General features: G+C 39.1%; 1 protein-coding gene across 4 annotated transcripts in view; it reads right to left on the bottom strand.

Moving 5' to 3' along the window:
• Positions 1-6,560: 6,560 nt before the first annotated feature.
• LOC122561718 (hepatocyte growth factor) overlaps positions 6,561-12,101 on the bottom strand; it is a 71,824-nt gene continuing 66,283 nt past the window's right edge. For all 4 annotated transcript variants that reach the window (XM_043713772.1, XM_043713771.1, XM_043713774.1 and 1 more), the window contains exon 18: positions 6,561-8,286. In XM_043713772.1, coding sequence (XP_043569707.1) covers positions 8,104-8,286 — 183 coding nt within the window. In that variant the 3' untranslated portion in view covers positions 6,561-8,103. The remainder of the gene's footprint in view (positions 8,287-12,101) is intronic.

The raw sequence follows: 12,101 nt of genomic DNA, 5'->3' as shown, positions 1-12,101 counted from the left end.
TTTTCTTCCAGTCCAGGAATTTAATCCTGTTCTTTATTATTTCATTAGAATGCATAAAATGTATATTTAGATGCTTGGCATCTAACCAGCCATGGAAGATTTGCTAACAAAACAGAAACTGCTGAGAAAACCCAGCTGCTCTTGCAGCATTGATTTAGAGAAATCAGAGTTAATGTCTTAAATCCAACGACCCTAATGGTAGCTAGAAAAAAGTGGGGAATAATAGATAGGGGCAGGGGAGGGGAGCGGAATGGAGTAGGCAATAGGTGGAGATAGAATCCAAAGAGAAAGACAGTTATACAGACAGTCAGCCGAGGAGAATTAATAGTTGCTAATGGGGACTATTAGTGGTTAACAATGGTTCATATGTATTAGCATATACAATGATTATATGAAATGCAAGTAAACCTTCCTGAAGAAGTTAAACACTTATATCTTCTAAGCAGCAATTTGTTCATAATAGCTGCCAGACAGCAAGCTTTCTGGTATAATTTAATCAGGAAATTGCAAACATCATGAAACACAAATGCAAAATTCAAACTATTTTAAAATACACCAATACTGGAGAATTTAATCTCAGTCATTATTGGCAGCTTTTCATGAGTCAAAAGATTCCTTTATTTATCAATACTTAACAGAAATGGTGAGATTGACTCAGTGGATTTAAGATTTTGGAGAGGAATTCTTTTATTGTGGTGTTTAATGCCAAATTATGACTTTGGGTTCAAGACTGCCTGGTTAAGGAAAAGGCAAGTTCAAAATGGTGTTTAGACTTCAACTTCAAAATAACATTAATTGTAAATATTGTATGGTAATCACTAGTTTACCAGGCTCTTACTCACAGTTGCATTTGATATCTTTTCCTATTTTCAAGTGTTCATATCCACAATTGTAGTCTAATCTGGTATAAAATTTGAGACTGTTCCAACTCTGCCCTTGCCCCCCTGTTCTATTTATGCTCAGTAACATGCAGCTCCATAACATCATTGCAAAGTTTCTCCAGGGCCAAGGTGAACGTACACAATAGTAACTGCTGTACAATTCTGAAGATTCAGTGAACGAACAGGCCATGTGCTGAAACAGAGTCTTAAAGAGGTAAGGTCAATGCCATGTCACATCTTAGCTGAGATAATGGATTTAAGATGGACTGTGGGAGATTGTCACTCCGCAAACCACTGATCACCATACATAGTTTGCTATTCCACAATCATCCCACCCTGGATATCGTATCCATCTCCCTGCCCCTGGACTCCTCCCTGAGTCACGGTTAGAAGTATCTCCTCAAGAATTCAAAGATTGAAGCAAGGGCAGGCAGGCCTCACCTGCTCCGTATAAACTTGTGAGCACGGCAGGGGCTCTGCAAAACTCTGGGTGCAAGGCCTTCTCAGGAACATTACAGGGCACCCCACTACACACACCCCCAACATCCAGCTGCAAACTGTTGGCAGGGGAGCCTTAAAATCCTACATCATGGATATAGAAAAACATTGCCTCATAATCTGCCCAAAGTGTAACTAATCATTAACTGTCCACATCTATCTGTTTTGCACAGTCTTTTCATTTGCTAATAATTTGCATCAGTTTCCAAGCCTTCAGCATTGATATTCTCTTCCAACTTATTTGTTGTAGGAGATATCAGGGAAATCGGTTTCCTTTTAAGAGATACTCTGACCAGACTCTATGGCAGAACATTGTACAGTGATGGGTAATGTGGCAGGAGGGGGAAGATAATTGTGATGATTGGTATCAGGAAAGTACCAACCAGCTTCACCACTGCAGGAGGGGCAAGTCCAAGCTCAATCCCACCACTAGAGGTTTTAAGTGGTCAATTAATGGCCAGACAAGCATCTCATCCTGCCGAGGTCACAATCACTTTAACTCTGGGCAGGAGAGAAAAAAAAAATGAATCAGTCTACCAGACTGGTAAAACTGTGCAGGTAGGCAGTAGTGGTGGTGGTTGGGGGTCCTTCAATTGGCTTTAGTTTATGCAAGGATGAAAGGCTGGACCTAGGTGAGGGCACAGCCATTGGGAGCCAAATTTCTGTCATCACCTACGACCCCCCCCCCCACCAACCCCCATCTGTCCACAAACCCTCACCCCAAAACTCCAGCCAAACCAATATTAACATTTCCTGGCAGTAATCTCTTCTGGGTGCCCAGGGGATGGTGTCCCATCAGATGTCACAGCCTCTGTCATTGCATTACTAAGTTCAGTAGCTCTTAGTGTCTGATAGTCCATTAGCTTTGGAAATCTTTCTGTGGTGGGAGTGATTTAAAATGCTCCACAGGCACATCTCCAACTGAAAATTCTCCTCTGTCACACACCATCTCGAATTCGATCTATATTACTGTTCCTTCATTGTGTCACAAAGCTGGTCCCTTTTTTTCGAAAAACTCTTCCTTTTCTCAGGGATACTGTGTCCTTGATATTTTTCAGAGGGGTCATAAAACCCTCCCAGCTCCAAGGTGACTAGTTTGGTACAGAGTTGAAAAAGGCTGTTGAGAGGTCTTTTGTTTATATATAAACAGGTGGGACTTCAGGCCAAAGTGGTCATGTTTTAGAAGTGACCTATATAATGAAAGGAGAGAGTCAGCTCTCTAGCTGAGCAGTTCAGTCCAGAACTCATTAGGAGGTCAGCTGTGTGGAAACAGGCTGAAAAACTCTCTCTCTCTCTCTCCTTCTGCCCTTCAAACTTCAACCTGTAAACATTTGTTCCATGTTTACTGTTTTTAAGGGGTTTTACTTATTGGGACTGTTGTGTATATTCAGAACAGCATAATTAAATCTAGTTTGGATAGACTAAGTTCTGTAGGGGTTCTTTATTCTGTTCTTTGTGTTTCATTGAGTAATTCTGTGAATAATTTTTTGTTTATTTAAAACCTGGTAGTCAACCCAACTAACTTATTCCAGGTAATTTTCACTGTACACTTACCAAAACAATTGCAAAGTTATGGTCTGGACTGCCTGCTTAAAAGTGTTTTGATTGATATGGACCAGGCCAGACCAATGATAAGGTATTCAAAAGCCTGGAACTCCCTTCTTAACACTACTATAGTGTTTTCCGTATCCTCAGGGTTGCGGCATTTGAGAAAGTAGCTCATCACCACTTTGTCCAGGGTAACTAGTGATAGGCAAGAAACACTGGCCCAGCCAGTGACAGCCAGATCACAGTGTCCAACTAGGATTTAAGTATGGTGCCCACAGTAAGAACATGAGTTAGACTCTGCACCAGTACACATTTCCTCACTGGTGAGTGCAAGAGAAGCTGAGGGAGGTGTGATGAATATTGAATAAGGCGAGTGGCAGAAGTTTGAGAGGGGAAACATACTGGGGCTGAGACAGAAACTCTCCATGAACTCCTCTAAATTAACACAGAATGCATTTTTGGTCCAATTCAGCCCTTTTGACTTTCACATTGACTGGGAGGAACAGGTTATTGGAGATCGATGGGAATGTGGAGTTCTCATCAGTGGTTATATATTCCAGTGTTAGATGGGATAGATAGGAATGTGCAGCTTGAAACAAAATCATATCAGCCTCAATCTGGTTTAATGTCAAAGCAACCACAAGGGGTTTGAAAAGATCTAGTTCTGCTCCTATATTGCATCATATATTGTTTAGTAAAGCTAAGACACTTCCAAAATGTACATCAAGAAAGTTTTCGACAAAAATATATTTTCTAACCAGCGAGTAAGCACACAAGCATGACTCAAGGATCCTAGGGTCCATTTAGGGTGAACAGCTTTTAAGACATCTACAATATTTTAAAGCTATGTAGTGTCATTAACGGGGTACTTAACAGGATATGAACATTTGAAATTGAGTTATTAATCCCATTCCTGAATTACAAATTAATAGTACAAGTCAAAAGCAATCTTAGACATTAATTATTCAAATAAGTGAAACTTGCAGTCACTGGAGTCTGCTTCTCCAGTTTAGCCTCAACTCCACTATTTCCACGGCAAATATGTTCTAGCCATAGAAGTGTAGTCAACCAAAAGCCATCAAAAAAAGTTTCAAGCTAATGCTTTTATTTTATATACAGAGGTCATTAGAAAAAAAGTACATAAAAATATTTTTTCTAATCAGCTCAAAATAGCATGTGAAGTGAGAACAACCCATCTCTTGAATAAATGGTTAAATTTCTCCTGCTCAACAGAAGATAAATTGTATTTAAAATATTTGTAAAGTACGCAACAAACATTATGTAACAAGTCAAGAGTTGTATACAAAAGTGTGCAACACCAGTTTCAAAACACTCACAAAGTGTGCTTGTGCATTAGAGCTGCTTATAAATAATGTAAAGTACATCACAAGCAACTTTAATTTCCAAAGTGACCCTAATCTAGAATCCTTTTTTTAGTTCAAAGACAGAAACAGCCGTTTTTAAATTAAAATATTTGTAGAACTAACCATTAACAGGATTTTCAGGCCATGGTTTGACTCAGATGTAGTTGTAAAAAGGTCAAGTTTTATTTATTGCAATCCCATCCTTCAGCAACATTACAACATGCTCAGAGATGCGTGAATGTACCCAGTCAAATCACACTATAAGTTTAGTATTTTCCATTTCACAACAGCAAATTTCCATAATGCAAATCAGATGTGAAAGCCCACTTTGACGAGTGAGGAGATTACCGCTAAAGGTTTATTCTATTTACTCTATTCCCTCATTTTATAACTGTGCTTCCTATGGAAAATCCCCAAAAGGAACACTTTTTTGGGATTACAGAAAGCATCCTTAAACTGGACAAACATCAGACCTTAAAATTACTTTCAAATGAAACCACTTCAAACCAGCTGGTGCACCTGTATTATAGTTATACCATTAGATTCTTCACCAGAGCTGTTAACCCCTAAATATGTTCTTTTCTCTTCTTTGGAAGCTGGCAAGAAGGGAGGGGGAAGAGAAGCACAAAATACAATGTTTTATTTCACATTACAACTCTTTCAATATACTTTCCAAAAAAACCAGTTCTTTGCTTTATCTTTTGATAATATTTCAAAATGAGAACTTTATAAAGATATGTTTATCTGGGCATTGTCTGAATTTAAAGTCACCATAAACGGTTATCACTATTATAATAAGCAGGAGAAAAATCTTAGCAATTGTGCCATTACATACTTGGCAGCAGGTACAATTTGATTTGCTCTTGGACAACTGCAAACACAGTTGTGCCTTAAATTCAACAATTCTGGGTGCTAAAAGTACCAAAGTAATTTCAAAATATAAACAGTTTTCAGATCATTAAAGAAATAAGCGACATCTGTAAAACAATCGATTGAAGGTACACCCACAAAATCTAGTCCAACATGCACTGCATTCACCAAAAAAGACAAATAAATTGCGAAAAGAGGTGACACAATCTATATTGTGGTGGCATGGTGGCTCGATGGTTAGCCCTGCTGCCTCACAGTGCCAGGGTACCGGGTTCAATTCCAGCCTCGGGCAACTGTCTGAGTAGTTTGCACATTCTCCGAGTATCTGCTTCAATTTCCTCAGGATGGTCCGGATTCCTCCCACAATCCAAAGATGTGCGAGTTCGGTGAATTGTCCATGCTAAATTACTCATAGTATTCAGGGATGTGTAGGTTAGGTGCATTAGTCAGGGGTTAATAGGGGTAGGGGAATGGGTCTGGGTGAGTTAGTCTTCAGAGGATCGGTGTGGATTTGTTGGGCCTGTTTCCACACTGTAAAGATTATATATCAGCTTTTGTGCCAACGTTGCAACAATACTCAGATGCTCATTCAAAACTAAACTGCTGTTCAGCGTTAATGAAAATATCAAGTCAAAAAATCATTTTTTAAAATAAGCGTAGTTTGAGGATAAGATAGACAAGTAATCCTAGGTTGCCTTTCAGTGTTCCCTCATTTGAATTATAACATGACGATGTAAAACCATATACTTTAAACTTGGCATACATTTTACAAAAGCAGCCACACACAGTAGGGTAACCATACAACTGGAAAGATTATTTAGTAATATATGTCTGTTGAAAACTCATAACATTTACTCAATGAACATGCAAATCATCCTTTTATCCCTTCCCCCCAACCCTCCTGTCTCCTCTCCTAAAGACACTGACTAATGCTGAGAATTTGGTTTCATGGGTCTTTCCTCTACTTCAGCTGGATGCATTTTCCAAGTGGGATAATTAGAATATTGGAAACAAAGCTAGAAATTGCTGGAAAAACTCAGCAAGTCTGGCAGCATTGGTGGAGAGAAAACAAAGTTAAAATTTTGGGTTCAGTGACCCTCCTTCAGAATCATATTGGAAAATCTGACCAGTTCCTATTAACCCAGTGCCATTTGAGCCAGCTATAAAACATCAGCTGTCTGGTACAGGCCAACCAGCAGGTGTATAACCTGGGAATTTCTGGTTGCAAGACTTAAATCGGCACCTTGCTATGACTTGTATCTAATTGGCAACAAATATATTCAGAAGATCCAAAGTTATTCATCGCACTAGTTAGATTTGTATTATTTATTGCAAGAGCAATCCAGGCAAGTAAATTAATTAAATGTGTTTTTTTTCCTCCTTTTTAATATGCAAAAGCATTTAAGCAAAGTAGAGAATGTGGTGGAAGATGTAAAAAAAAAGCAATGTTTATAGCCCTCCTTCTCCATTTCAGAAGATTTTTTTTATTCCCTCTAGTCACAAAAAAGGCAATAATGAGTAAAAGCTATAAATCTATCATTACTTGAATTAGTGCCATTTTCAAAACAGCCTAGCAAAGAGAAATGGAAAATTAGACCCCTGAATGACACTAAAACAAATTGCCCAAATAAGAAAAATATTCATAAATGTGTATTCCTAAAGTTGAGCTAAACTGGTGAAAGAGTTTGTCAGTGCAGATGTTATGAATAATTGGATGTGTTATTCAGGAGTCAGCTCCACGAGGCTATTAATCAGGCTTGCTACAAGGGCAGCTACTGCTATTTGTCCTCCAGTCAGTATTCTCCAAGTACCATCACAGTTAGATCAAGGGTCAGTAGGTAGCAGGATTAGAGAGGGTTGGCTGAACAGTGCTAAACAATGGAACAGTGCTCAGCAGATGGACACAGAAAAGCTGTAGCTCTAATGCTGCACAACATTGATATTTCAATTCTGGAATGCAGAATTTGGGATGTTGAAAATTCATTGTTGTTTTTATTACAACAAGTCCAAATCTGACCAGCAGATGAGTGGAGAAGCAAGGCCGTGTACAGGTCACAGAAAATAAGTGGACAAGTGCATAGAAAGGATTCTCTGTTGTCAGTTTGCAAAAAATGTTGCAGCAAACAACATTTGCATTGTGTCTTGACAACAGTTTCAGTCACTCAAGGAATAAAACATTGAGTACAAGTTATTCAATTGTCTTAACAAGAGCGGAAATTGAAAAGAAAATCTTTGAAAAAGAGATATGAATGAGTTTTAAATCCATTTTAGTCCTTGCTTTAAATCCTCCAGAGAACACGCACACAAACGGGTAGCATGTATACTTTAAAAAAGAGTTTCAAAGTTGTAAAATTCTGATATAAATCCAATTCATTACATTACAAAAATTGGAATGTTTGGAAAAATTACATTAAATTATATACAACATACATTTGGACAGCTAATGCTCCTAAATGAGCCCAAACCAAGTTGCCCTAGAGGTTACTCTAGAATCTAGTTCGTTACTTGCCTGATTTAATGCTGAAGGTTCTCGTCAACCTTCTCAAGTGCAGGAAGAGAATTTGTTCAAGCTAAGTTATAACAAAAGGCACAAACGTTTCATGAGCTGAATGTCTGTCTTCAGAGCAGGACAAGCAGCTATTCCAACATCAAAATAAAATTTCAGAAAGAGAAGCTTTTCAAGTGTGAGCCAGATGTTAACCTGACATTATGGAAGTTTCCTTACTTCTACTTTATTGCAGTTGTACATTTTAAGTTACCTCAGGAACCCTCCAAAAATACATACAAAACTCAGATCCAGATATAGTTGAACAATGAACAGGATGATCAGATAAATCATTCTTAAAAGGGAAGTATCAATAGAGTTGATAGTTATCTGCAGCAACATGAGTCTTCAATTGATAAATTATGTGCTTGGCAATTAAGAATTTCGGTTGACACATTCATCCAATGCGGTTGTGTTTTTTGTATGTCTTACAGACTTTGTGTATCCATGTGACATAATATGACACCCTCACAAAAATACCAGGACGCTTTGGTTTTGCACAACCTCGACCAGGAATGATGACACCTTGCAATAAGCTTTGGTTATGTTCTTCACAGACTAGGGGGCCACCATAATCTCGCTGTAAAAAAAAAGAGAAAAATTGCAAGAGTCCAAGTTATTACAACAGGAAAAAGTTTCGTGCACACTTTTGTTCTAACATCTGGCTTCAGTAAAAAAAAACCTTCAGCTTTCCAAAACATACTACGTTTGAGTGGAGCGATTTCATTTCTAATTGCCAGAAAGAGATATTCATTAGTTCATCACTGAAATGATCAACTACTTCACCAGCTTTTCTGAGCATGAGATCAGCACCAAATACAACTCAGACTTCACTTTCAAATCTCTTTCTACCTCAAAAGCATGAACTAGGTTCATTTCATCACTTCTCACTCATTTCTCATCACTTCAGTGCATTATTCACAACATAACAAAACACATTACAGTTAGATCAAGAGATTGCATTAATAGTTAACTCAACTCAGAATATTGTCTGGTGCAACCACATCTCCTATTTTCCTGTACTACCAATGCTCTCAGTAAACAAAAGCATTAATAAGCAATGATATTGTATCTTCCCAGCTTCACAGTCTGGTCTGAATGCTAACAGGAACAAAGAGAAAACATGCCATCTACTTCAAAACTACATATGATATATTATACATGTTAGGAAGTGATCATATTTGAGGATTAAGTTGAAAATAAGTATCTCTGCTTAAAATGTGACCTTATTTCTTTCACTTACAGAATATTTGGATAATTAAACATCTACTACAAAACATACTCTCAGTGCAAGACATGTGGAGTGACATTTAATTCCTTGCACAGGGTGAGTTTGGGTGATGGAGTCATTTAATCAGAGGGTGGGGGTGGGGAGAGGAAGAGGAAGAGAGTGTGCTGAGTCGGGACTTCATACCCAATCAGATCAGGTGGTCTCATGGATGGGTTCAGGCCCTGTCAGCCAGAGCCACATTCCACTGTACCCCTTATTCACCCAGTGGCAAACAGGAGACTTTGCATGTGGAAAACCAATAAAACAGACGGTCAGGATTGCTTGAGAGCGGGATGAGTCAAATGGGGAGGTCCCTCATCAATACCTGCTTGAGAGGCCCGACCCATCAAGGAAAGAGCATCCCACTAAAGAGCCAACTTCCTGCTCCTATTACCAACCACGCCCTCCCATGAATCCTACTCATCTGTAGCCTGGATCTCTCAAGGAACCTGAGCAGTGAGCGAGTGCATTACCAAGGAGTGCACAGCCATTGGCCTCTGTTTAGATGGGAACTCTCGGGTGGCACAATTTCCAGCCACTGAAGACATTGATCCTGAGAAAAGCCCATTGCTATCCAGTAGTGCCTTGTTAACACTGAATTGAGCAGGCATTCCCTAAAAGATGGCATTGGGTTCTCCAGCTGGCAGTTTAGACTCCTGCTGCTGGCATTAAATTCTGCTGAGAATAATGATGAACATTACTGAATTTACTATATTCCATCAGGGTGTTGGTACACAGTCTCTTCAGTCTAGGCATGAGCTCACCTCCCTGGAATTCCTAAATGACTCCTATCACTTTAATCTTAAATTTAAAGACAGACTAAAATAATGAAGAATCATACATAATTAAATTGTTTTATTAAATAATTAATTTTATGAAATTATTTATCTTGATCTGTAGGATTTGGAGTTAGAATGTCAAACTTAGGTCAAAGAGATAACACTAAGTTTGTGGCTTTTTAACTATTTTTGAACTCCTCAACAATGCACAAGCAACTCTCAGAACACGTAAAAGGGCATTGTGCCCTGCACATTTAAATTATTAAAAGCAGAAATGATCAAAACAAAAAAAAAAAATCAGGAGATTGTTATTGATGACAAAAACATGTCCAATAAAGTTACAATCATCTTCACCAACATTCATATGTAGAGGAATACCATGGCTTGTACATACAAAAATATCAGTTGTCCCAGCTATTGGTCTCAATCATAGCCTGAGAACCACCAGCATTGTTTTATTTCTTCTCTGGCTTTCTTCAAACTTCTTGGTGTTATCCAAGAATCCATTTTTTCCTTCCTGTTTTTATCCTCCATTTCTTGATGAACCAATGCCATGATGAAGCTGCCAGATTTTTGTTTTCAATTACTGTACTTGGCTATTTTGCCTCTAACTACACTTGGCAACCCTTTTTATTCATGCCCTCCTACTTCTGATCCACTCAAGCTTTTATGCCCATCCAACAGATTCTGAACACCCTCCAACATATTGATATTTTAAACATTATCCTTTCCTAATTGTCTTGCTTCAAAGTCCAACTCTCAAAATCACTCAAGTGCAACAGTCCACACCAGTAACACCATTCGACCATTTTCTCAGCTTCATGCTCAAATATCTGGATTTCCAGATGCCACTAAAGACACTGATCATGCTTCTTTCCATGGCTAATCTTACCTGGATTTAACTTTTGTTCACAACTTTGGTGTTCATCATTGAAACAAGACACTTGAATTTGTCTACTCTCTAGCCGGTCTACTCAATCCTAAATTTTCCATTAACATTCAAGGATACAAGATTGGTCTTTGTCTCATTTATGATCCATCCAAAATGAATAAATCTTTTGAGTGAATGTTTCTTTGTTCTGATCAAGAAGGGTGGTAAGGACAAGCCATGGAACTATAGACCAGTGAGCCTGATGTCGGTGGTGGGCAAGTTGTTGGAGGAATCCTGAGGAACAGGATGTACATGTATTTGGAAAGACAAGAACTGATTAGGGATAGTCAGCATCGCTTTGTCCGTGGGAAATCATGTCTCACAAACTTGATTGAGTTTTTTGAAGAAGTAACAAAGAGGATTGATGAGGGTAGAGCGATAGATATGATGTATATGGACATCAGTAAGGCGTTCGACAAGGTGCCCCAAGGAAGATTGATTAGCAAGTTTAGATCTCACAGAATACAGGGAGAACTAGCCATTTGGATACAGAACTGGGTCAAAGGTAGAAGACAGAGGGTGGTGGTGGAGGGTGGTTTTTCAGACTGGAGGCCTGTGACCAGTGGAGTGCCACAAGGATTGGTGCTGGGTGCTCTACTTTGTCATTTATATAAATGATTTGGATGTGAGCATAAGAGGTATCGTTAGTAAGTTTGCAGAGGACACCAAAATTGGAGGTGTAGTGGGCAGTGAAGAAGATTACCTCATGTTACAGCAGGATCTTGATCAGATGGGTCATTGGGCTGAGAAGTGGTAGATGGAGTTTAATTCAGATAAATGTAAGGTGCTGCATTTGGGGAAAGCAAATCTTAGCAGGACTTATACACTTAATGGTAAGGTCCTAGGGAGTGTTGTTGAACAAAGAGATCTTGGAGTGCAGGTTTATAGCTCCTTGAAAAAGTGAAGTTGCAGGTAGATAGGATAGTGAAGAAGGTGTTTGGTATGCTTTCCGCTATCGATCAGAGTACTGAGTACAGCAGTTAGGAGGTCATGTTGCAGCTGTACAGGACATTGGTTAGGCTACTGTTGGAATATTACGTGCAAATCTGGTCACCTTCCTATCGGAAAGATGTTGTGAAACTTGAAAGGGTTCAGAAAAGATTCACAAGGATGTTGCCAGGGTTGGAGGATTTGAGCTATAGGGAGAGGCTGAACAGGCTGGGGCTGTTTTCCCTGGAACTTCGGAGGCCGAGGAGTGACCTTATAGAGGTTTACAAAATCATGAGGGGCATGGATAGGATAAATAGGCAAAGTCTTTTCCCTGGGGTCGGGGAGTCCAGAACTAGAGGGCATAGGTTTAGGGTGAGAGGGGAAAGATGTAAAAGAGACCCAAGGGTTGACATTTTCACGCAGAGGGTGGTGGGGTGTATGGAATGAGCTGCCAGAGGAAGTGGTGGAGGCTGGTACAATTGCAA

The sequence above is a fragment of the Chiloscyllium plagiosum genome, chromosome 23 (genome assembly GCF_004010195.1).
Source record: "Chiloscyllium plagiosum isolate BGI_BamShark_2017 chromosome 23, ASM401019v2, whole genome shotgun sequence".
Classification (NCBI taxonomy): Eukaryota; Metazoa; Chordata; class Chondrichthyes; order Orectolobiformes; family Hemiscylliidae; genus Chiloscyllium; species Chiloscyllium plagiosum.
Note: the sequence above shows the minus strand (reverse complement) of the source record. Positions and strands in the feature narration are given on the sequence as shown.